Source organism: Electrophorus electricus, chromosome 18, assembly GCF_013358815.1.
Source record: "Electrophorus electricus isolate fEleEle1 chromosome 18, fEleEle1.pri, whole genome shotgun sequence".
NCBI classification, from domain to species: domain Eukaryota; kingdom Metazoa; phylum Chordata; class Actinopteri; order Gymnotiformes; family Gymnotidae; genus Electrophorus; species Electrophorus electricus.
In genome coordinates, this window is record NC_049552.1 from 5,561,084 (window position 1) to 5,586,689 (window position 25,606).

Below are 25,606 nucleotides of genomic sequence, written 5' to 3' on the forward strand. Positions count from 1 at the left end.
AGGAGGCCGGGGCTGACGAGGATGGTGAAGATCTTCGCTGGCCCTCCTTGCCCCGCACATTTCAGAGATGTCAGTAAACCGATCTCAGCCCACCCGTTTCTGGCCACTTTCACAAGGCCCTGTAATCTTCCCGGGCTGCGTAACTGGGAAGCGGCCATGCCTTCTTACCCCGACAGGGGCAGGTCCCGTTGCCAAACGCGCCAGTAACCCGCAGCAACCGTCATGCGGTAACCAAGGGTTGCCATAGCGGCAGACCACATCCTGCGGAAGGGCTCGCGGCGTGGCTGGCTATAAATAAGCCGGGCCGTGAGTTAGCCACTCGCCACGATCCCGGTCCTTCCACGCTCGCTGGCGTACACGCGCACGTGTGCCAAATGAGCAGTGGTCGTGGACACCCGGTTCCCTTTCCCCCACCCAGACGCACCCATGCCTTACTATACTTCTCACTTTCTTTTACTGTTCAGTTATTTCTGGTCATCTGCACTCTCTCTCATTTTGGTTTTATTCGAAGGGACGAACTCTTCCCTCCGCGTTGTTTCTTTTCTGCCCGTCTCTGAAAGACTCTTGCGTGCGCAAAGTGTGAGAGTGAGTGGGTGGTTTTCGGGGGTGGCGTCGTCGTGCTGTGGAGCGTCTAGCTGTGGTGTTTAGATGGAGCCTTGGCGTGCAGTTAACTATCAATGACTGTTCTGAACTCCTCTCCAAATGGCAGGCCTCTCCTTACATTAAAAAGCTGTTCCAACTTTTCCTCTTTTTAGAAAGAGAAGTTTGGAAGATGGGAATAGATGAGAAGAGCTCTCCTTCCAGGAATCCGTCTCCAACCACTTTTAATGTGTTCCCTTTCTTTCACACACACATTTTATACACACACACAATATATAAAACGCGCGCGCGCACACACACCTCTTTTCTCTGCCGTATGTCTCTGGATATACTAGGAGACACCATGCAGTTCCATGTTGGACTCAAGTTGGGTCCCAATTTATTTACCTTGGCACTGTACATGTGTGTAAGAGTGTGTGCCAGCATCTTCTTTGACCCCAAGTTCCTGCTCTCCACCATCTCCTAGTTTGGATCAACCTTTGCCATTTACAATTTGGCTTGCTGTTCTTTCCTCTGAGGTGGAAAGCGGATCAGGCACTGCTTGGACGACCCCGCCCTCATGCCCCCTCACAGGCAGCCTGGCTGAGGGGCCCGAGGCTGCCAGCGTTTATAGGGAATGCTTTTGGCTGTCCGAGTATGGGGACTGTTATGATTTTTGGTGCAGTTTAATGGAATTTGCCTGAGTGGTATGTCAACATTCCAAAGGTTGCCAAAGTAACCAAGATTTCTCTTTTGTCTTCAGTTCACCTCCCTGTGTTTCATTTTTCACTTAAAAGAGAGAGATTGTTTAAAAACTGCAGCTTTGCACCTTCACCTGAAACCTTTCTCATGGGGCAATTTCCAGGGAAATAAATTGTCCTCAGCAGTCGCAGACACCCAGCGTGGCGGCAGCCGCCGGCCCCGACCCTGATCTCAGTTCAGTGACGACCTCCGTGCAGGTCCCTGCCTGGTCCAGATGACTGTTCTGGGATCACGCAGCACTCTGCTGGCCCAGTCCCCCAGCCAGCTGGAGCGAGAGAGCAGCCGCTCCTGGGTCACCGGAGTGACGAGTGGTGGTCGGGGATGTGGGGGATGCTCTAATCAGTGCTGGTGTGGGGCAGTCCAGTGCAGCCCAGCTTATGGGCAGGACTGTGAGGGGGTCCGAGCGCAGCGGAGGAACATAAACGGTAGAGAGAGCTGAAAAAGACAGGTGGCGTGGGGGTGGAAGAAAAGGTAAAGAAGCTGCAAAAGTGTTAGAGAGGGAACTAAAAGAGTATGTGAAGGAGAGCAGTGGAGAGAGCCCAGGTGGTTTCGGTCGCGCCGTGATTTACACAGCTTCCTAATTACTCTATATACTCCTCCTCCCCTCAGACAGCAGCTGGGCCAAGACGCAGAGTGGAGGGGGTTAGGTCTCTCGCTGGGAGACAGCGATGGAGGGCGGGGGGGGGGGGTACTGGGCACCTCATCCGCCACCTTATCAACTCCATCTGTCTCTGTACGTTCGCCATTGACCTGCTTTATTGGGTTATTTTACCAGGGGAGAGGCTCCAGCAGGCGTGAGGGTGAGCTGCATTTCCAAACGTGTGCCAGCAACGCGCATGCATACACTACATCTACAGCAGTTGAGAAATGTATCTGCAACAGCTATACAAAGTGGAATATTAAAGAAAACAATGATTCTGACCGATGTATGAAAAGAACTCTTAACTCTTGAACCCTGGTATGAACCAGTGGGCCTTAGCAGTGACGTCCATGAGCATTCTTGCCAAGTTTAACTGTTAATATGTCTGGGATCAACTGCCCTTTACCACATAACTGCTTTCTTCAAGTATGGCGTTGATCCAAGATCAGTATTACTGATCCTTCCACCCCAAGGGAGACCCAAGTGGTGTAGCTGTGAGCATCAGATGAAACATTCTAGCAGTGCATATACTATAACATAGTATTACAGCACCCTACAATGCATGCCTGTGTATGCACCCTACAATGCATAATACTGTGTATTACCAAAAATGGCTCAAAATATAGACTAGGTGGCATGGATTTAAATCTGTACTCTGCCCTGTATTTGGTGTTCATGTGCCATATTAAAGAGAGAAGCTAAGGGTGTGGGGAGAGAAAAATATGATGTCCAAAGCCTTAATTGAGACCATATGGCTAATGAGATCAATACGAGATGTTACTCAGAGCTGCTCTCCTTCTCGTTTCTTTCTCTCTTTCACTCGGAGCTTAACATGCAAGCCAAGCTGAGGGTTTTGCAGTTAAAAAGAAAGTGACCTTTGATGGCATCGACCACACGCAGCAGGCAGCGTTCTTTTTCTCAGCATCACACGAGCGGGCTTTACCTGCCCTTTAAGGACGTGGCCACATCAAATGGTCCAGCAAGAGCTCTATGCGAGGAGGAGAGCACAAAGGGGGTTTCTGGGTAATGACTCCAGCCAGCAGCTCAGACCGCAGCAGCGTATGGCGTCAGCCCCACAGACCCCCTTGTTAATCCAAACCTGGCGTCTTCCTCCGTTCCGCTGCTCACAGGAGTCTTTGAGGGCGGATGCCTGCGTCTGTGGAGCTGTAGGCTTTTCAGCAATGACAGATGATTGTGTCCCAGTGGCAAATATTTGGTGTTGCCACATTGCTTTTAATACTGTATATGATCTGGCTTGTGTCACGATTCTCTGACACACGCACACTTTTTCAGCACTGGAAAAATGGGCAGTCTCTGATGACTGGCCCTGCTCACTACCACATGGTGTGCATGAGCTCAGCCCTCTTCTCGGGGCTACAGGCAGGTCACTGCAGGGTGTAGGGCAGGCTGCCCCAGCTCCACCCTAGTTCCGCCCCAGCGCCACCCCTCACACCTACCACGAGTCGTAAAGAGCAGTAGGGCACCCGGAAGTGTGCGATGCTTCATACTCGCATGCAGAGACTAAAGTGGGATGACATCTTCAAAGCCCCCCCTGTGCACACACAGTGGCCTTGTGTCTAATGACAAGGCAGCAGGAATAATGACGGTGGGTTAAAGGCCATATACAGTGCCCACACGCCCACTGCCTAGTAGGCCCGGGGCCTCTCATCACCCATGGCAACCCTACGCTTAGCCGAGTGCATGAGCCTGCTGGCCGTCGGCACGGATCACAGGGAGGCGATTGGCTCACTTGGCGCTCCTGCTTTTGCTCCAGATTGCTCGTTTTCGCTCTTGTTACATGCTCGCATCAGGCCCAAAAGCAGTTCAAAAAGCGTGGCGGCTGCTCATAACACGCCCTCCAATTTTCTGGTTCTGATTTTTTGTTTTTGTTTTTTTCCCCCCTTTGGCCACAAATTACATCCTGATGATGAGGGTGATGAAGATTTGAAGCTCGTTGCCTCCTTTTCTGTGTCTCGCTCGCGCTCTCTCTCTCTCACACCTGAGCCTCCAATGTTGCCATGGCACCCGAAGCGTTTGCTTTTTTTTGTAAGATTTCTAGCAGTGCCGAATTAGGCGTCTGTCTATAGGCCCAGGAGACAGGCCAGGTCTCACTCTCACGAACAATCGACATGTAACCAGGCCTCAGGCCCTGTCCTCCAAAATGAACAACGCAATGGAATTATTGCAAGGCCTGCAGCTGGCATCCCACACAAGTAAACAACAGTGGTGAGACACACCTCGCCCTGTGCCTCAGTGCCAGAGCTTTAGAAAAGCAAGCAATCCATCTAGAACAGTGTGATGGAGCAGAGCAGTCACTGCGTGGCAGGCCCACGAGTTATGATCTAGCGTGAGAAGCGTGGCAGATCAGCGCTGGGTGGGGTGTGTGTGTGTGTGTGTGTGTGTGTGTGTGTGTGTGTGTAAGAGAGAGTCCGTCCTGAAGCTGTTTGGAAGCACTGATTGAAGAGAGGATGGAAATCAGACTTGTAGATCTCTGCCAGCCAGAGGAAAAGTGTGTGTGTGCGAGAGAAAAACTAAGGAAGAGAGCTGTTTGTGTTGGACTGTGATCATGACAGAAACGTAAATCCACACGCACGCACGCATGCGCGCACACAGAAATGTCCCACTTCCAACGCTAATAGCATCCGCGGCCCTATAAATGGTCAAGAACAGAGACAACTGATTAGTTTGGTTACGCAATTGAGTCTTAATTGTCATCGTATGGTCCCCTGCTGTGGTTAATGCGGCTGATAAAGGGCAGGCAGCGCCGTGTTTGGGTTGGAGTGCTCACATTCTTTCTCTCCTCTCCCTCACACTCGGCTGGGAGTTTGTTTTGCTCGTTTTCCTTTGTTTGGGTTTGGGTGCATTCCTCTGGAGCCTGTGCAGATTGTAACTGCAGATCGCTCGTCCATGTGTCGCCGAGCTGGTGCACTGGCGAACCTCGTGGTGTTCTCCATCCTAGTGGCATCCCCCCCCCCCCTTTCACACTCTCTCTCTCTCTCTATCAAATTTCATTGTTCAGTTGCTGTATCCCTCCAGCTGGTGCAGACACAACTTCTGTTCTGGCAGGTGTGTGCGTTTTAGTGGGACATCCAACAGGAGGGAACCATGTCTGTCAAAGCAGCAAAATTATTTTTTGAAAGCACACACACAGACTATTAAATACCTTGTCATAAATGCCTTCATACCCTTCCTTAACTGGGTGTGGTTTATAGCCGTCTGGTGTATTAGAAAGGTACACTTCTCCCACTTCTCTCCCCTGTACCAACAGTAATGCTGACCTGAATAGCACAGTCATATTCGATGGCAATGAGTTAAAAAGTAATGATGGTCATAACAGGCTGTGATGGCCTTACACACACCAAATGCCACAAGCACCACTGCTCTTCACCTCTTTCTTCTGTAGACATTGCCCTCTAGTGGTCAGATTGGAAAATTGCATGCACTCTCGTGTCCAAATTCTTTTTGGAAAGCAGGATGCAACCACACACGTGACCCGTTTTCTAGACTAAAATTCGTGCAACTGCCATCAATAATTGCGGCTTTCCTGATCCAGGAACAGTTTCCCCACCCCACAACTTGCACACCACTGTCAAGAGAGCGGCCACGGAGTTGACCTCAGATCAACAGCCATGACCCTTGCCAAGCCGAACATCTGGGAGTGTGCAGACCATTTGGGTCCTTCATCGCAGCACCGATTGGATAAAAAGCAGTCGAATCTAGGCAGGGCTGGTGTGTGGGTGTGTGTGTGTGTGCGTGCGCATGTGTGTGTGTGTATGTAAGTGCGCATGCGCACACATGCACATGGAAACAGAGTTTCAGGGTGAGCGTGATTAGGAGTGTCTGCTGCCGAGAATGCAGCTGAGCTCTCAGTCAAAAGACAACAGCACGATGAGACCCGGCAAGCTGATGACAGAGTAAGCATGCTTTAAAGCTTTAGTGAGGATTACGAGCCGATGCCTCATCCTTTGAAGGAAGATTAATGTTTGAAGCCTTAATGTTTGCACTCCCTCAGGCGGGACAGGTGTATTGATTAGCATTCTTGCATATTTGTTTGTGTGTGTGACAGAAAGAAACATTGTTTTTTTGTTTTTTTTTATAGTATTGTTTTTCTGCATTGTTTTTTTTTCCACAACCCAACTAATTCATCCTCTGACCCCAAGACTACTTAAATTAAATCAAATTGCTTAAATTACTGAGATGAGTAGAGTTTTTAAACCAGTCTTTAGAGAACATCAGTTTGGTGTCTAAACAGGCTAAAGAAATCTTCTTCCATAAAGGTACTGAAAGAACTTAACGTTCCCCTTTTACTAAAATGATGTGCTTTTTTCTCTCTCTCTCTCTCTCTCTCTCTCTCTCTCTCTCTCTCTCTCTCTCTCTCTCAGGCATACACATATATACACACATACTGCTCAACTCTTCTGATGTGCTCTGGCATCTCTAAACAGCTGCAGGTGCCTCAGTATGGGCCCTGAGACAGTAGGAAGGTCTTGGGATTTTTTCGACATGTGCTGAGCACACATGCATTTGCACACAGGGTTGCTCGGGCCTCTTCTTTCTAACGCAAGCTGAGGTGATCTTCAGTAAAACCTGTTTCCCATTCCAGCTGCTTTGCTGAAATCAGAAACAGTTGAGATATGTAGTGGGGAAAAAAAAAATCAATATCAAGAAAGGAAAGTAAAACAGTCAAGTGACATTTTTCCTGCTTTAGCTCAGGAAACTGGTGGCCGGTTTGGGCTGTAAATGGATCGCCTGCTTCTCTGTTTGTTGTATCCATTAGGACTTCTCACCCATGGATCTACGTAGCAACTCCGTGTCCAGCCGGACTCCGACTCCACCTCCGGGACGCTACTCTCCACACAGTCCCACCGAACGGGATCTGTCTGTCTCCCCCCGCCGCAGGTACACACATACACGTACACACGCATGCATACATACATATCCATCAAATGACTCAAAGAAAGGCACATAGATATATTGCTTTCTGGTAGGACCCAATATCACAGCCTATCTGCACAGATTTCATACAGTATTTAGGAAATAATTTTCTTTACATATAAAATAAATTTACTTGACATGGAGAATGTTGACATAGAAACGATACCATGTTTGTTCCTCAGTGGGTCTTTTGGGGTCTTTTTTTTTGAGATTCTAGCCTGCTGTCCGTTTCTCTTCCCCAGTTCACACACACACCCTGTTGTTTCAGAATTTATTTTGGCTGCTCCGTCTCGGGGTTCTGTCAGCCCTTTATACAAGTCATGAACATGGCATGTTTCCCAATGTGTTTCTGTCTGTCTTTCTTTCTCTCTCCTCTCCGCAGTGTTGTTCTTTCTGTCATTTTCTGTGTGGCTTTCTATTCGTACATTATTTCCATTTTGCCTTTAATTGGCATTCAACACTCCCAGCTGAGAGTGACACATGCGCGCGCGCGCACCTTTCTCAAGCACTCCCCTATCTATGCTCAGCCTACAGAATCCTCTGGAATCTCCTTCGTCCCGCCTCCATTTTTGTGCTCCAATAAGAGGCAGGCCGGAGTCGCACCTTCCAGACACTCCCCTTTCCAGTCCCTGTTCAGTAGAGAGGTGTGTGCACGTGAACTGCAGTTTGTGCATGTCTGTGTGCGCACGCCTGTGGTCTCCTGCGTGGCTGTGCGGACATATTTTAGGCGTGTGAAGTTGTCCGTGCAAGACTCCATCGTAGGTTCAGCAGGACCTGAGCTGCCAAAGACTTTCTCTTTGTTCTGTTTTGTGTTTTTTCGAGGTAAGTTCGTCGCCGATTGTTCTCTCGTTTTCGGTTTTGGAGGGGGGGGATCTCTCTCTCTCTCTCTCTCTGAGGCCACACATTCTCTGGTTGCGATGCTTGCCCATGTTTAGACTGAGCTTCCGTCTGACGCCTGTTCAGCCGTGCTCGTTTTTCCGAGACAGATCTTGCCCTCCGTCGACCCAAAGGAGCCACCGGCAGCCTGGGAGCCTTCAGTTGGCAGGACAACCGCCGTGAGAAGTCTCTCATGGCACACAGACTCCTGAGTTCGAACCCCGCTCGGCCTGTAGAGCTGGCTGTCCTGGGCTCCGTCCCACCTGGCTACTGTCGCACCTCCTTACCGGTTGGACAGGTTCGAGGCAACACCTTGGCCTGGGCAGCATGGGCAGGAGGATGAAGAGGCGAGAGAGAGGGGGAATGCCTGAGAACAGGGCTGCCGTGAGACTTGGGGAGGCCTCAGAGAGGAAAAAAAAGGCAGGGAGCGAGTGTCCGTGAATCTGGTTTCAATTTGGAGTGTGTTCCCCAGAATAGAGTCGGGCCTGTGGATCTGATCGCGCAGCCGAGCTTGAGATTTACAGCTTCTGTGTGTGTGTGTGTGTGTCTCTCTCTCTCTCTCTTTGTGTTTTTATTGAAGTTTTCCCAACAGGTTGTTGTTATTAGTCATCACATTAGTGATGATGCCTGTTCCAAGTCTTGCTGCCCTGTCAGCTCTTTTTGTCTGGCCTGACTTGCTCTCGCTCGCTCGCTCGCTCGCTCGTTCTGTTTCTCTCCCTCAGTCTTTCCATCTCCGCTTATGTCATCCGCTTGTCCTTCACTCGCCGTTCTTTCACACACATTCCTAAACACACATGCAAACGCACCCAAGTATGTCAGCGGCACTCACTGGCCAGGCCAGTTCCCAGAGGTGTCCGCCACACCCACACTCATCCAGCTAGCATCAGCCTGTTCCTCCAGCCCGGGCAAGGCAACTCGATAAAGTGCAACGACGCAGCAGGACGACGGGCCCCAGTTCCACTGAGACCTGGTCCCCTAGACCCGGGCCTCCAGAGGAACCAGAAGAAGGTGCGGGGTCTGCGCATCCCACTGCAACGTGGCTTCAAGCAGGCTGGGTCAGAAAGCTGGGCACCTGTTTACTTTAGCATCTCCTGAACGCAAAGCACCTTCGAGTGAAAACGTGAACCACTCGGGGTTGGATTGTCATATATATGCAGCAAGACAGAGAGGGATTGTACAATCAAATCTGTGGAAGGGACTCGGCCTCTCGAAGCAGGCGGAGCTTGAATCGTTACTAAGGATAATTACATGCATCAGCCGTTTAGAGCTGTTTTTGTGAGCCTGACTGGTGTCGGGTTTAGGAGACTGTGAGGGGAACACAAGGAATCTGCAAGTCTGTTCTGACTATCCCAAAAGAGCAAAAATGATGCGGAAAAATCTCAATTAGGCGTGTTGTTGCTGACGACGTCTTGGTGTAAGGGAGGGGAGAGAATAAGCTCCTAGCTGGGCGAGTTGAGGTAAATACTGGTAAATAAAAACACACCCACATCAGTGAAGGCCTTCATGTCAGGATCTTTGAGTTTACATAGTGTGTGTGTGTGTGTGTGTGTGTTTGGCCGTGGGCGGTTAGTTCATGGAGGCCAGGCAGTAGCCTACTCAGCAGTGATAATTAGGCCCACCCGAAGCATCAGGTATGTTTACCATAAAACGCAGTGGATCGGGTTCAGTCTGTCTACTGGTGCTGCACTAGACAGTGCTCTCATAAACCTCCCACTGCCCAGCTATTGTAACTTCCTCTAATCAGCTCCCCATACACGCATGCACAATCCCTTTCGCTGTATGGCTTTAAAATGACATCACAAGTCTACACACAGTTCTGCTCTCAGTCTACTCCCAGGAACCTTGAAAATTGCTGTAGGAGTCTCTGGAGGAGAGGAAAAAAGAGGGCCGTCTTAATGGTGCTTCTCCCCGAGCCAGTAAAGCCCGTCAGGCCGTGGGCAAAGAGAGCGGGTTTAGGACCGCGGGTGCCGCTGCCTGAAGGTGCGAGCAGACACGGCGTCTTAGCCTGGGCGGGAGCGGCAGATCCCGTCCTCCTCTGTCTGACCACCATGGAATGAGGGGCGTGGGTGCCACGGTTTCTCCGCGGGGCACTGTAGCATGCTCCAGTAAGACTGCTCGTGGTCCTCAAGAGGCTCATTCCAAGCTGACCTAAGCCGCAAGAGACGAGGGGGTGAAAGAAACAATTCCAGGTTCCTCTGTGGGCAGCGATTGAAGGTTATCCAGCTAAGACAGGTGTAGAGGTTTTCCATGTGCTCATCTTGACTACCCCCCCCCCCCCGCCCTCTCCGTAACTTTCTCCATAAGCTAATGTGACTGGCATGATTGGAAAATGTCACAAAATGACGCAGGTTTCGTCTCTGACCTTCGCACATGTTGTGTGAAATTGCACTGCACTAGGGAAAAGGTCAAAACATTGAGGAAAAGTACTGATTCCAGAACCTTTGGCCTCACTCTCAGCTGGGAGTGCAGAATGTTTGGTTTTTTTATTGAGAATATTACTCAACTATTACTCAACTTTCTATTGAGTCAATTTGTGCTTGTCTTAGAAATGATGGCACACTCTAAGACCATCACCCTCTCACATATCTGTTATAATATGGAAGGAGCTAACGATGGCCTCTTCTTCTAAGCAGGCGTGATTAACGCACCAGTCCGGCCTCTCCCAACAAGCCAACCCTGACAGAGCTGCAAGCACCTCCTCCCCTTCATAACCCGTGCCCTCGACTGGTGTGTGAGGGGGCTTTCAAATGACTGTTGGGCCACTGCTGAGGGACGCCAGCTTCCGTCACCCCAATATTACACAGAAGTCCCCGTTTTGAACAGGAGGTCGTATAAACACAGCCGCCGTAACCCTACGTGCACAGTCTGTAGCTTAGAGACGCGAGAGAGGCCTCATCACAACACACTTAATCAAGCTTAACACCAGGGCCTGCTGCAGCTAAAGAGACAGTTATGTTTTCATAACACCCCTTTGGAGCTGTGAGTGATGAGAGGCCCCCTGCCGCTGTCCACAAGGCACGGACGGACCCCCTCTGCCCGCCAAACACCGCCCGCTGCTCAGCCCGCGTCTGAAGGCAGCAGGTGATGGTGGGAGCGTCATGGTTCCACTGAGTGCTCACTTCCTCTCAACACATAACTGCCATGTGAACATATAGACTCCAGCTCTGCTGCCGGTCTCGAGACACGTTCTCCTCACAAAAGGACTTTGCCTGGCGACGGTACTCTCCCCCCCCCCCGTGGCACACCGCAGACCCGGCCTGAGTTCTTGGTTGCAGTTAATGATTGATTAGGATTCTGGACACCGGGAAACTCACTCATGTGCCGTTTCCTCTGTCTCTGTCAGTTCGGACTTTGCCATGCAGCGGTTCGACCGGGAATCCGAGGTGTACAAGATGATCCAGGAGAACAAGGAGTCTCGCTCCGCTCCTCGCCAGTCCAGCACATTCAAAATGCTGCAGGAGGTTCTGGAGGCAGATGAGAAAGGTGAGACACACACACAAGGCATCACTCACTGCAAATTCCAGAAATCCACAGTAACTTAAACTGACTAGCAGTTCGTCTGTGGTGGTCATTGTGTTCATGTGTGTCACTGGTGCTGCACAACGTGCTGCCTTTTTGGCTTTTCTTTTTTGTTGTCTTCGACTGCCTCTGTTCCAACGGGGACTACAACCCACAGGCCTGTATTGTGCTAGTCCCTCCCTCGGTTGATGCATCTCAAGGATATGTGTATTATGTGCAACTTTTATCCAAGAGGCCTAACTTTAAACTGAAACGTTTACCTGCATGTGAGTGGCCATGTGTGTGTTTGTGCATGCATGTGTGTGCACATGTGGTTGTTCCTCATGCTTCACCAACAGTAGAGTGGTTTAATAATTGTAAAGCAAAGTGAAGGCTTCACTGACAGCTTTACAGCGCACCAAAGAGCCGCCGGCGTGTGAAGCATGGGGGAGGAGGCTGGAGCACAGAGAAATGGGGCAATTTGTACTCATTACCCATTTGCTCCACCCATGATGTTGTACCGGTTGTATCAGGTTAGGACAGGCTTCCTGACCTTCAGACCTGAAGAAGTGGAGAATTCAGCACATTACTTTGTGTAATTGACATTATAAAATGAAATCTAAAAGACAAATATTGCCCTCCAGATCTGTTGGCCAGTTTCCATACAGCACAACTGACTGAGTGATAATTATATTGTTGATAAAGACTTACTAAATGAATGTGATCCATGTGATTGTCTGTGATTTGTTTGCAATGGTAACAGATTGGTTGGTTGGTTGATTTGATTGATTGGTTGATTGTCTGTGTGTTTATTTCATGACAGACGCTTCAGTCAAGCTTCCTAGCAAACTGTCACCAAACCCACCCAAGCCTGTGACGTCTGTTGCTGGAGTCTCAAAATTCCACAATTGTGAAAAATGTGGCAACAGCATTGTGTAAGACAGACACACATGCACAAAAGCCCAAAGCATTCTCCATACTGCTTCAGAAAGACACAGTATTCTCAGGACATGGCCCTCAGCAGGAAGCCCAGTATCACCCAGACTCACTTCTGTGTTGTCCGTGAGACCGAGAGTTTGTGAGAGATGAATGAGCAGCTAATAGAACTGACACTGGTAGTTAACCCTCGGAGAGGTGATGTTCTCAACTCCTTCCTCTAATTTACCAGGGCTTTACGAGGGTGTGAAAATCTGTCCACAAAAATGTTCTCCCAGCCTCATAACCTAAACAAGTTAGATGCACATTTATTTTGTGTATGATAGTGTAAAACATCCACCCGTGGGGTGGGTGGGTGTGGGTGTGTGTGCGCGTGCGTGCGGCAAGTACTTGGTGTTGATGGGTTTCAGCTCTGTTTCTACATGCATGTGGGTGTGTGTGTGACTGACGGTTACTGCTTCCTCCCTGGCAGGACCCAGGCCGTGCGAATCATGGACGAGAGATTCCGTCACCCAGAGTGCTACACGTGCACAGAGTGCGGCCTCAACCTCAAGATGCGCGGGCACTTCTGGGTGGACAACGAGATGTTCTGCGAGAAGCACGCCCGCGAGCGCTACCAGGGTCCCGGGGCTGGCTACCGCCACCCGATCTCACCCCACTACTGAGGCTGTCTTGCCTGTGCCCCGCTCTACCCTGCCCGCCAGCTATGAACTCTGGGACTAGATAAGGGAGGGCTGGGAATGCCGTGGTCACACGGCCTGTGCCCCTCCCATAACGCTGCGTACTCTCCACATTATATGCCACCTTTCCTGCTGGTTCCTACACGCTGCGTTAGGCTTTGTTTGGTTTTCTGTTGCTCTTCACCACAGGTTCGTAGGAAAGCTTGTTTTGCTGGTTCTGACTGAAGCCTCTGCCGTGAGCCACCCCTGCTTCTGCTTCTCACAGTGATAAAGAACACACACACATGCATGCATGTTTGTGTGCACATGTGTGTGTGTTTGTGCGCATTCAGTCCAAAACCAATGAGCGATACTAAAGCATTATCCCCCCACCCCCCACCACCCTTGGTGTTTGTGTTTTGAATGCTTTCTGGGGTGATTCTAGGTTTAACTGAGCTGTTACCACTCTTTATAAAATGCATTGCTGTTAAAAGTATTTTTTCTATTTCTACACAAATGCAGAAACACACGAACAAACACACACGCGTCCATGTACTGGCTGTCCAACTATGGGCCAAATGTGACCTTTTGAAGTCTGTCATCAGCAATTTCCCAATGGGTCAAAAGGTTTTGGACAGCCCTGACTTGGATAACTATTTGTTAAAGTTTCATTTACATTGTAATTAAAGGGAAGATGTATCTCAAAGCAATAATACAAGTAATAATGTTTTTTTTTTTTGGTTTTTTTTTTGTTTTTTTATGTATATATATTTTTTCCTTTAAAGTACTGTGTTCAATGAAGTGTATTCATGCAGAAATGACTGTGTGAGGACTCGATGTTAACAATATTTCACTCTATTATAAAAGTAAGGCAGACAAAAATATTTGGAGCGAAGTATCCAGTTTTTCCCCTTCACATGGGTGACGTATCTTCACACACCCACAACTCTGCCACTGGTGAACCGTTCCAGTGTGAAGACTGGTTTGTGGGTATGATTTGTAATGTTAGCTTTGTTTCCCCATCTCTCCCCCCCCCCCCCCCCAAAAAAAAAAAAAAAACAAGTATAAAGTTGGCTGAGACATGATCACTTGATCGACAGGCTGATTCAATAGTTGCATGCTTATTCAATGAGCCCGCTACCCTACTGACATAAAAATGCCAGTACTGGTTGTTTTACTATAAAGAGAGTGCTGGAAGTATAAAAGTTAATTGAATATGAAAGGGTAAGCTCATGCAGTGTAAAATGGAGATTGTTGATAACACAGGAACATACAGGTTTTTGTAGTGTGCACAGTATTGCACAATAGTTCAACACGATTTGCTAATGCTAACAGCACCTCGACTTTATGCTATAAAATATCTACTTATTTATGCTGTGTAGTGTTATTTGCCTTGAGGTTCAGTCAGTGCAGAAATTCCCATAAACAAAATCTATAGTTTTGCTTTTCCGGTTCAGTTTGTCCAACTTTAATGCCAGCAGACTATGTGGCATTTTATGAATCGTTTTAGTTAGTGAGGACGGGAGATCCTGAATCAGCTCAGGTATTCTTCAATATTAGAGTATACTAGTGCATGCCATCGTCAGGCATTTGATTCGTAGTTGACAGGTTTCACAAGGTAAGTGTTGAATGGTCATGTCGCCTGACGTGAGAAACAGTATTTTATTGGCGCTTTAAAAATTGACACGTTATCACTTGTCATTTATGAAATATGTAGATTGCAGTCTGACCCAACTTTCCCATCGCGTAATTTGACCTCTAGCTGGCGATACAGGCCCCGGGGTGAGGCTTTTAAGCGCAACTCCGGCTGTCTTGTTAAGAGTTGCACTTAAAGTTAAAAAAAAGCTGTTATGTTTAGCCATTGTAAGGAGAAATCGTTGTCACATATTCGTGTTTTTCATATTAAGAAAAAAGATTTTTAAAAGCTGCTTTTGAAACAATAACCCTAACGCATTTAGAGAAATTTCTTAACGTATGTCCATGTTGACTTGTGCTTATGTCTAAATTGTTTTTTTTTTATTGTTTCCTCTTTGTTTCATAATCCAAATTCTTTTAAACGAGGATCTTAGGCTAATCCAAATAGTACTCGGGCTATCTGCACCGTGCCGGGTGGTTTGTCAGTGATGAATGGCCGCTGCCCTCCACTACTGTCGGCTATTGGCGATTCGGGGCAATCAGGCTTGGTCAAGGGTTGCGTTCTTCGACCTCGTTTGCCCAGGTCCCGCATGTGTACGCAGACATCGACCTTAATCAATCTTTCCACAAAAAGCGCCTGCTGAGCTGCAGCGGGCCAACTCCAGTGAGCGGGGAAACGGGTGTGTAATCAGACGCATAGTTCTGGCTGGTGCGCCCTTGCGGTAAAGAAATGCTTGTGTGTTTGTCATCCTTCAGAGCCTCGTCAGACTGACCTTCGAGACTTTTATGCTTTGGATGAACCTTTAACTTTATTACTGTCAGCTCGGTGGTTAAGGTACTTGACTAGTGATCAGAAGGTTCTCGGTTCGAGCTGCACTGCTGTCAAGTTGCCACTGTTGGGCCCCTAAGCAAGGCCCTTAACCCTCAAATGCTCAGTTGTAATTGTAAGTCGCTTTGGATAAAAGCGTCAGGTAAATGTAATAAAATGAATGTGTACCTTCAATATCGAATCCTAATGTTCACGTAACCTTAATGGATGTAGTTAGAAATCCGACTTCTCCACTAGGTGGCGGTGTTCTACCACGCAGATGTTAGTCGGAAAGACCGCTCCATCTCAAACTGCATCTCTGAATTCAGATCAGCAGATATGCTTTTATCAGTCGCCAGGACTGCTTTGAAAGACACTCACAAAGAACTCTTTATGTATTTGTTGGCTGTCCGTTTGTTTTTTCGCGCCTTTCACAAATTTCATACCCCCCCGCCTCCTTTCCCCAGCTAATACTCTTCCCTCCCAGACAATGACCTCAGCAGTCACAGACCGCTAGTGGGAGATGATGTCACTCCTCAGAGTCTGTCTCTCCAAGATTGAAGGTTTTCCCACAAGAGTGTACGGACAAATCAAATGCCTCTATCGGTATTATATGTTTAAGAGCGTGCATAGGCGTATAGCTATGGCCCATAATACGTCTGACATCTGGACATACTGCCTCGTGGTGCGTAAACACAGATGACGAGACACTTTGGAACTGATTAGTGCGTTACCTGACAAGGTGGGATTTTGTGCATTGTGGACGTCTGTAAACCCAGTGTTCATCAGACTCATATGATTTTGCCAACGGCTGCCTCGACTGTCTTACAAAGGAGCTTCAGGACACTTTTATAACCTTTTATTGACGCATTAAGATGGTGCACCTGCATTCCAGCAGAGTCGGACTCTTGCATTCTTTATTTAAAGATTGCAAGCTGCCGTTTATATAAGGACGTGGGCCCACACAGCTTTGATCAGTTAAGTACTTTAACACTGTTCATGTCACGAACTGTCCACAGTGTGGTCCCAAAAGAGAGAATGACGTCAGGCCATCACAATTAAAGAAAATGTGGATCGTGGAAGATCTCGTGTGTTGCACTCTGCTCTTATGCATTCTATACGCCTTCGTTTTGTTTTTCCAAGGGTAACATCTTGGTCTTTTCCTGACTTGTGTAACCTTTTGTCCTTCTTGCACGTTGCAGGTTTTTCCCCCCTCTCACTCCGTAATGACGTTCAGTCCTTCCTCCCTGTCTGTCTATCTGTCTCGCCTCTTTCCCTACGCGGTCCTTTAGTCCACCTGGAATGGACTCCAGATGTGGAACGGAGAGACGGAGAGATTGCTTGCGCAGCGATATGAGAGAGCGAGAGAGAGAGCGAGAGAGAGAGAGAATGTTGGAACGACATAAAAGTTTGTCTGGATGCCATTAAGTACAATTTGATGTAATGTGCAGTTTGGGACATGACATTTTAAAAGGAAACTGCGCGCCAGATGAGGAAGATTTGGGGGTCTTGGGGGGTGTTGCACTTGAAGCCTTATTTAACGAGCAGGATAAACGCACCCGTCGTACAGAATCAGGTACAGCAATAACAAACGAGGTGCCACTATTTTAGCTAGAACACAACCACCCCTTTGTGCGTATAGCACCAACCCGCTGAACGTGGCATGAAATGCACGTTAACTTCATCTGAGCCCGTCTCCGCTTTCTTTCTGTATACCTTTTCAGATTTTCTAAACGCGTTCTCAATCTTTTTTCTTTTTTCTTTCCTTTTTTTTTTTTTTTTTTTTACACATGAGCTAGGGTTTCCGACTTCCTCCGCGTCTCGCATATCAAAAGGTCCCGTTTTTTTAAAAAATAAAAACCTGTGGGTTTGAAATAAAATAACTGTTTTTTTTGCTCTACCGGGATCTCACCGTGGACAAAGGTTGCCTTATGACCAGACTAGCAAAGACTTGGCAACCGAAGTCTTTCGTGTGCATTGGGAGTTTGACAGTGTCGGATCAGAAACACCAGTTAATGTTTTTGTCCCTCAGCGAACCCCTGAAGACATGATCTTGGCGCAAAAGCTTGTCAGGCAAACTTTGCTAGAATTATGTGCCTTTTAAAATTTATTATTTCCCAACTTTACAATTAGCCTGATCTGCGTGCTCCGCTATTAGGGTTTGCGCCATTGCTTCACTGCGGGTGAACGTTGCCTTTAATGTGAAGGCCTATAGCTTAAACAAGACGTCGTGTTTAATTGGGGCCTAAAGGTTGAAATACCAGTGTAATTGCCTACTTGAGCATATGCCGGTGCAATTTTTTTCTTGGCCTTTCAGTTCACAGTGGAACAAAGCACCACTTCACCAATTCCATGTTTCTAATATGCTAAAATAACTTGTAGTTATGTACAGTAGGCCTAGTCTACTGTTTGGGTTTAAAGGGGTCGTTTAATCAAATCTGAAACAATAACTTTGTTTAGGTCTAGTATATCAGAGCAGGCCAATGTCTTAAAAAGGGAACTACACATTCTGACACAGATTTTTTTAATCGAATAGAAGATGCAATGTGTGCGTGGTGGGGTTTTTTGGTTTTTTTTTTTTGCAATATTTTTATAACACGTTAATAAAGCAGTCATAGCGTATTAATAGTAATTATATTGGTGTTTGCCCACGACATCTGCTACATAAAAAAGAAGTCCAGATTGTCCACGAATGTCTCAAAAGCTGACCTTCAGTTCGAGCCTTCCCACTGAAGCAGGGGGTTGAGGGAGGGGGATGAAGGAAGGGGTCCCGCTCTACCTCACCTCCTTATCTGTATTAGATCCCCCTTCGCTGGTGTCGCAGGCCCCGCGCTCACGGTTCGGGCCGGAGCCCATCTTTAATTCTGCCCGGGATGGGCTGGTCGCACGCAAGGCTCCATGGAGCTGCTGGCAGCAGTCAGGCAATGCCCAGCTGGGTCATAGTGCCTGGATTGCTGAAGTAAGGGACGCAAATCTAACAGGACTAACAGTTACAGGCTCCCGAAGCTTCTCTGTTTGCTCTTCTACCATACAGCGAAACCAAGAAAGAGGCGTCCAGTCTGAGCGGGAGCCGTGCGATTCGACCCTGGAGCATTGTTTGAGCCATGTTGATTTGAGGCCTACTGGTAAAGGTGGTTTACTGACGCAGAGCGTTGCAGAAATGCAAACCCCATAACTCAGCGAGACGGCATTGGAGGAAAGTGACTGTTCCATACATGGGTATGGCATGAAACATGCTGCTTGCCCACCACATCGTCTACATCAAAAAGAAGTGAAGATTGTCCATGAACATCTGCCCATAAAACATGCCGTACTGAAGACTTATGGACTGCAAAACTTGATATCACCTCACACATTTCACACTTCAGTAGACTCATGGACAAATCGCTGTCGAATGAAATAGGTGAGATTGTAAATATTAGTGACATTGCATCAGTTTATCTGTAGGCAGATAGTCTGCTTCAGTCCTCTAATTCAGTACTACTGATTAGCCAGTTTTAGTGCTGTCCCCATTCTAACACATCTATTTGAATTCTTTATTTGTCAAGGGTGTGTGAGATGAATCAGATGTGTTAGAAACAAGAGCATGCAGAGTGCACGGGGTACGTTACTCCAGCATCCCACAAGGCCCTGCAGTCGCTGCTGCGTAGAATCACACACCCACGTCTTTATTGCTGTTCTTCACGGTATCAGCAATTACAAATGCGTTTGCAAATCAAAAATGTAGCCAGTTGTTAAAAAGGCATTTATTTATTTTACTTTATTTGTTTAGTTACTGTTGCTGATTGTTTCTAAACGGTATTCTGGGTTTCTTTGAAACTGTATAGAGAAGTTATTTCGGTTCGGTGTTCAACAGGTTTAGTCATAAATACACTGAACTCTTCGAAGGTGGCTGAGTAGATTTCCCTGCGTTAATCCCAAGAGTGAAAAATAGCTTTCCAAAGTGTCGACAGAAAAAAATCTGCGCTAGGACCCTGCGGCTCGGCGCGCGTTCTGGGAGGGAATGCGCGCACTTAAGGCACTAACTGGATTTGAGTGTGACAGGGTGGCAGACGAAAACCGCTAGAGTTAGGGAATTAGGACCGACACAGCCGCTCTGCTGCGATCCAAACTTATGCAAGCGGACTTAAAGAAGACTTTAAGGCTGCAGAAGAGAGACTTGCCGAATACAATTGGAACTCCATGTCAGAGCAAATGCCAATTTTGTGAATTACGCCGAAAGGCTATTGGCAGAAGCAGCTCTGCGAAATCGTCACTGGGCTGCTTTCAGAACCACTGGAGTAACAACTTACAAGCCTAGTCATAAACCTCTGTTTTTGTTAAGTAAGGTGGTTACTATTTTTTTCCCTATATTTTTTGGGAACGGTGCATTGCAACACGCTGAATGCAGAATGGAAGCGGATTTTTGAGGATGCGCTACAAGTGGGAATCTAACGAAATATGACGGATATTTCCCGTTTGCACTTTTATGATGGACATAGCTTGACTGCAAATTTGAACGCAGGGGAGGTATCCTTAGTTATGGACGCGACGGAGACACACACTCATTCAAACTAAGGCACATAACAGTTGTCAAATTATCCAAAGCCAAAGGAGTGACCAGAACCTTTCCACATCGGTTGCAAACTGTTGGACTCGCGTTGACATTAATCTACGTAATTATTAAGGGAAACCTTCGCTTGATGACATGGGCTGACTTGGGGCACGGAAATGTCACTGAAGGGGACAATGTTGCGACCCGGCGTCGGCATCCCGTTTTGGGGGCGTTTGCTTCTCCTGCTGGTGCTTTTGATCGCCTCGGAGTGCAGGCTGGCCCAGGCGTGTCCGGAGCTCGTCTCCAGCGGCTGCAGCTGCACAGACGAGCGCACCAAAGCCCACTCTGCGCAGGCTGCTCGGAAGAGAGTGAGCTGCGCAGGAAAGGAACTAACGGAAATCCCAGAAGTCAGCCTGCTTCCCAACCGGACGATCTCACTGTGAGTTAAGGCATACGCGTTGCACTTTTCAAGTGTAATCATTTCAAACATCCTAAGCGACGTTCCTGTGCGCTAAATCATATGTACGCGTTTAAGGAGGACGCGTCAGCTCGCGCAGTCACTGAAAGTCCTAGTCCGTTAATCACAGTCACTCAATAAGGAAACGAACAGCAAAAATAATCAAAGCAATTAAAACACCCCACGCTTATTATTTTAGAGGTATAAAATGAAAACGTTAAAGCGACATGCAAATGAATTCTTGCTCACATTAAACACGGCGCGCCTCGTTGATCCCACACACGGGATACTTTGAAGTTTAATATACGAGTGTCACCGTGTTAAACAGCATCCGTTGCCTCTCAGAAAGAGACACGAGAATATATGCGAACGGGCTGCGCTGGCACCTGGTATCAGTACATCTTAACACAAGAGCACAGGTACATAATCAAAGCTCAGGCATATAAAATGCTATACGTTGATAGACTGCAGGTAAAACCCTCATGTTAACATTAATTAACATTGTTAGCGGATACGTGCATTCACGCGCGACAGAAGGACTGTTTGTTTGTTTGTTTGTTGTTTTTGTGGACGGTACAGTTTGAGCAGTTGATGGACAAGACGTGTGCGCTCCATGGTTCAGGTTCAAACTTCAGGCTTTTATCGCCTTCCTGTAAAGTACGAGGGTGATCGACTTGGACCGCGAGGCTGAGCGCGTGCGATTCGGGCTGGGGATGGAGGCTGGAGCACGCCTGCTAGCCCCTTTTGTCACAGGCCTGTCATTTTCCATCTGTCTCTCAGTGCAGAGGGAAAGGAAACGTGCCCCAGGTCTGCAACCCTCCCATAGCCTAAAACCCGCCCCCCACACACACACGCACAGACATACGCATACACTCCCACACTCCGCCCTCTCCGATGTTCAGCTGACTTGGCTATACTAAAGGAGATAAATAGAAACACATTTTGGATATCTCTGTCTCTCTATCTATCTCTCTCTCTCTCTATCTCTCTCACTTTCTCTCTATCTCTCCCCCTCACACACACACCCCTCTCTCTCTCTCTCTCTCTCTCTCCCCCTCACACACACACACCCTCTTTCTCTCTCTCTCTCTTTCCCCCTCACACACACACACACACACACACACCCTCTCTCTCTCTCCCCCTCACACACACACACCCTCTTTCTCTCTCTCTCTCTCTCTCTTTCCCCCTCACACACACACACACACCCTCTCTCTCTCTCTCTCTCCCCCTCACACACACACTCTTTCTCTCTCTCTCTCTCTTTCCCCCTCACACACACACACACACACCCTCTCTCTCTTTCCCCTCTCAGCTTTAATGACTGTCTGGTTCCTTCCTCTTTTTTGCTTGAATCCTGTAGTGAATTCAGAGTAGACCATCATCAGCGTCTCTACAGGAAGGAAGGTTGACCAGACGCCTGGTCCGATATGGGAGTTTGCTTCGGTCCTGGATAAATATGAGCCATTAGGATTTATGAATAAAGCTCACACTATCTGTTTATATACAAAATATCTTTACTAGATATAATATTACAAATATTGTATGCACTTAGTTCCAGTAAGCAGTGAGGGACATCTCTGTAATATTAGAAATACCGATGTGGTTTGGACTCCGGGTCCGCAATTTTTTCTGCTTTTGAGATTTGATCCTTTATTTCGGCATTTCTGCAAAAAGGCTTTGATCGAATCTGTCATTCCTGTCTGCAAGCCACAGTCAGCCCCCCCACCCATTTTCCTGCGCTTCACGTTAACGCCCCGCACCATTTGGAACAACCTTCCCCAGTCTTTCGTCTTCCCACAGTGCCCCAGTGGTCCTCTCCCCAGTGGGAATGGTGCTCGCATTCGCACGGGTGTCGTAAAAAGAAAACATTCGTCAAAAAAAAAAACAGAGAATGAGCGAGAGAGAAAGCAGCGGCATACGGGCCCCCAAACGGACTAGAGGGCAGTCAGCAGCTCCGTTCCCTGGAGAGGCAGGCCTGCGGCGGCCCCGTTTACAGGCCGGGGCGGAGCGGCTTAATGGGAGCACACATCTGCTTGACACATTGGCCTGCCATGAAGCAGAGGAAACGGATTAAAAATAGGGGGTCTGGGGTGAGGTGGAGGAGGGGGCGGGGCCAAAGCCGGCCTGGGTGGGCGGCGACGGAGGCGTCAGGAGGCGGTGGCAGGCAGCAGGCGGCCGCACCTCTTAGCACCGTTTATTTGTTTTCTGAGCATGTGCTAAGCACACCGTATGACACGTTTATGAGCTGGTGAGGGACAAACGAGCCCGGCTCTGGTCCCCTCCCCCATTTCCCCCCAGTGAGGGGAAGGAGGGCGCATAATGTCACGCTTTTGAAGGCGATGTGCAGAGTTAAAGCCTTGCGTGAAAATCTTCAAAGTATATTCAGATATATTTCAGTCCAGTGGTGTATATTGATACTATGCGGCTCTTTTTTTTCCAGTGTGTTTTTGCACCGCTGTGTCCTGATCTCCGATCTAGTGACGTTTCGCGGTTCTGCTCCAGATGTGGAATGTTCAGATGGATGTTGATGTTTCTGTTTTTCCCGACATTCCTTGGGTGTTTCTAGACACCATCCCAGGTGCAGGTTGGGATACATCTCTGCCCCTTCTGTTTTCTCTATATCTCTGTATTACCACAATCCCACAATCTCTCTCTCTCTCTACTAATCTTTTCTTGCTCTCTCACACAAACACCCTCTATCTGTTTCTGCCCTGTCTCTCATGCTGGCCCGGGTGAAGGACTGTCAGTCTGGGCGCTGCAATGAACTGTGGGCTGGGAAACTAGGGCAGTTGAGCTAGGGTCCCATGGGTAATGCAGTCAGCGTCGTAACGTGGTCACAGAGAAGTTCGGCAATGAGGATGGCCCGCGGTTTTTAGCCTTCTCCGTCAGCACTGCAGACATGCGACCGATGACAACTGCCCCGTCGCCAGCCACGTGGGAATTCACGCGCAGAGACGACACGTTTCTCAGGCACGGAGTCGCACGCCCAGGAGGGAGGTAACGGGCCGCTGATCCACACATCGCTGCCGAAAGCTTCCACGTGCGTGCGACGCCCAGACAGGCACAGACGGTCGGAATTAACCGTTCCCAGCTGACAGCCTGAGCCGTGCACTCTGTAATCGGAATGAGATCCCTTCAGATGGGGGCACTCGGACTGGGGGTCATGGGGTCAGGGCCCAGGGTTATCTCGCCAAGCAGCTGCAGATCACTGGCTCAACATCTGGCATGCCTCACCCGATAAGGGTTAGATAACACCCGGCAACGCATCTCCGTGCAAAGATTAAGCGCAGGCCTGTCCAGTGGGAGAGTGAATGAATGAAAGAAACAATAATAAATGGGTGAAATATTCCTGAAGGCTCCTTTGTTCTGCTTTCTCTTTCTCTAAATAGTCATCCCTCTCTCCCCCTCTTGCCTCTGAGTAGTTAATCAGGCTGGCCCCGCCCATGTCCTGACCCTGAGTCTTCCTGCGCAGGTTGTCCATGTCTCCCCTTCCAAGCTGTAAAACTGTCCAGCCACCTCCAACTAATATATCCCCAATAGAGTCCTGTATGTTCTAATGGGGTCAGTAGCCTGAGGCCTGCTGGAGTTTCTCCCGTCTTCACCAAGACCAAGACGAAGCAGTAAATTCTTAAGCCTTGTGTCCCTAACCCTAATTTGGAGTGTGAGCATGTGTGTGTGTGTTTGTGTGTCCGTGAGAGTGTGGGAGTGTGCGCGTGCACACTCGCCTAGCCGCACGTTAGCGCATTTTTCCATTATGGCCCAAATTTCTTGTAAACATCTAATCTGCACACGCGAGTCTTTCGTATCGTCACACGTAGGCCCTGGTGTAGCGAATACTGAGCGCCTAGTCCCGACCCCCACCCCTGACCCCTCCATCTCACGCACACACACTCTGCCTCTTTCTTTTCACTCTCTCACGCGCCCCCCCCCCCCCCCCCCCCCAACTCCCTCCCGAGTTCATCCATACACAGCGAGGCCGAATCTAAATATTTAGCCGTGCTGGTAGGAAACTGCCATGCCCAAACTCTTTCCAGATGTGGACGAGAGGGCCTCTGTGTTTAGAGCTAATTATGTGTGGCTGCATGGGGTACTGGAGAGAGGGAGAGAGAGTGAACGAGAGAGAGAGAGAGAGAGAGAGAGAGAGAGAGAGAGAGAGACAGAGAGAGAGAGAGAGAGGCAGGGGGAGAAGCAGAGAGACAAGGAGGAGATTTGGGAAAAGCACCCAGAGGGATAGAATACAAAAAATGTAACAGATAATACTGCACACACTCACATGAGTGTGCTTGTTCACACTGTGTGTGTGTGTGTGTGTGCGTGGCAGCGTGTGGACTAGACAGCAGGCTTGCTTTTGACCCATGAGACGTCAACAGACTCCTGGGCGTAAACCAGCCGAGGCTGATGCCAGCAGACTGTAGGGCAGCTACAGTAAACAGTCCAGCTCACACACACGTACGCAGGCAGTCACTGGCAGCTGCGTGCCCACCACCCTCTAGCCTGAGCCCCCCAGGCGTCCAGCGCCAGCAGCGCTATTTTTAATTCCCGTTGCTCGGCCAAGAAGGCAGAATCACTGTCGTTGTTTTGTCTTATTTTGTCCAAGGCAATGTATAGAAATAACTGATCCGACTGGACCCTGGATCCTAAGCATAGAATTGACAGGGCAGTGGTGTATCAGCCAGGCACCTGTGGGTAAGGATGGATGGATAGGTGTGGAGGTGGAGTGTGGGGGTGAGTGTGGGGTGAGTGTGGGGGTGGTGCGTGGAGATGGAGCATGGGGGTGAGCGTGGAGGTGAGTGTGGAGGTGAGCGTGGGGCTGAGTGTGGAGCTGAGTGTGGGGGTGAGCGTGGGGGCTAGTGTAGAGGTGGAGGTGAGTGTGGGGGTGAGCGTGGGGGTGGAGGTGAGTGTGGAGGTGAGTGGGGGTGAGTGTGGGGGTGAACATGGGGGTGAATGTGGGGGTGAGTGTGGGGCTGAGCGTGGAGCTGAGTGTGGGGGTGAGCGTGGGGGTGAGCGTGGGGGTGAGTGTGGAGGTGGAGGTGAGTGTGGGGGTGGTGCGTGGAGATGAGTGTGGGGGTAAGTGTGGAGGTGAGCGTGGGGTGAGTGTGGGGGTGAGTGTGGAGTTGAGTGTGGAGGTGGAGGTGAGTGTGGGGGTGAGTGTGGGGGTGAGCGTGGGGGTGAGTGTGGGGGTGAGCGTGGGTGTGGGGGTGAGTGTGGGGGTGAGCGTGGGGGTGAGTGTGGAGGTGAGCGTGGAGGTGAGCGTGGAGGTGGGGGTGAGTGTGGGGGTGAGTGT

General features: G+C 48.9%; 2 protein-coding genes across 5 annotated transcripts in view; both read left to right on the plus strand.

Moving 5' to 3' along the window:
• Positions 1–13,769, plus strand: part of pdlim2 (PDZ and LIM domain 2 (mystique)) — a 43,073-nt gene extending 29,304 nt beyond the window's left edge. The window contains exons 7-10 of the mRNA XM_027025039.2: positions 6,759–6,880; positions 11,136–11,275; positions 12,114–12,225; positions 12,699–13,769. Of these exons, the coding sequence (XP_026880840.1) occupies positions 6,759–6,880; positions 11,136–11,275; positions 12,114–12,225; positions 12,699–12,891 (567 nt within the window). The 3' untranslated portion in view covers positions 12,892–13,769. The remainder of the gene's footprint in view (positions 1–6,758; positions 6,881–11,135; positions 11,276–12,113; positions 12,226–12,698) is intronic.
• Positions 13,770–19,364: 5,595 nt separating this feature from the next.
• adgra2 (adhesion G protein-coupled receptor A2) overlaps positions 19,365–25,606 on the plus strand; it is a 48,738-nt gene continuing 42,496 nt past the window's right edge. For 2 of the 4 annotated variants that reach the window (XM_035536234.1, XM_027025030.2), the window contains exon 1: positions 19,365–20,301. In XM_035536234.1, coding sequence (XP_035392127.1) covers positions 20,039–20,301 — 263 coding nt within the window. In that variant the 5' untranslated portion in view covers positions 19,365–20,038. Of the gene's footprint in view, positions 20,302–22,762; positions 22,907–25,606 lie in introns of all 4 variants that reach the window. The other 2 variants (XM_035536235.1, XM_035536236.1) reach the window with 2 other exon arrangements.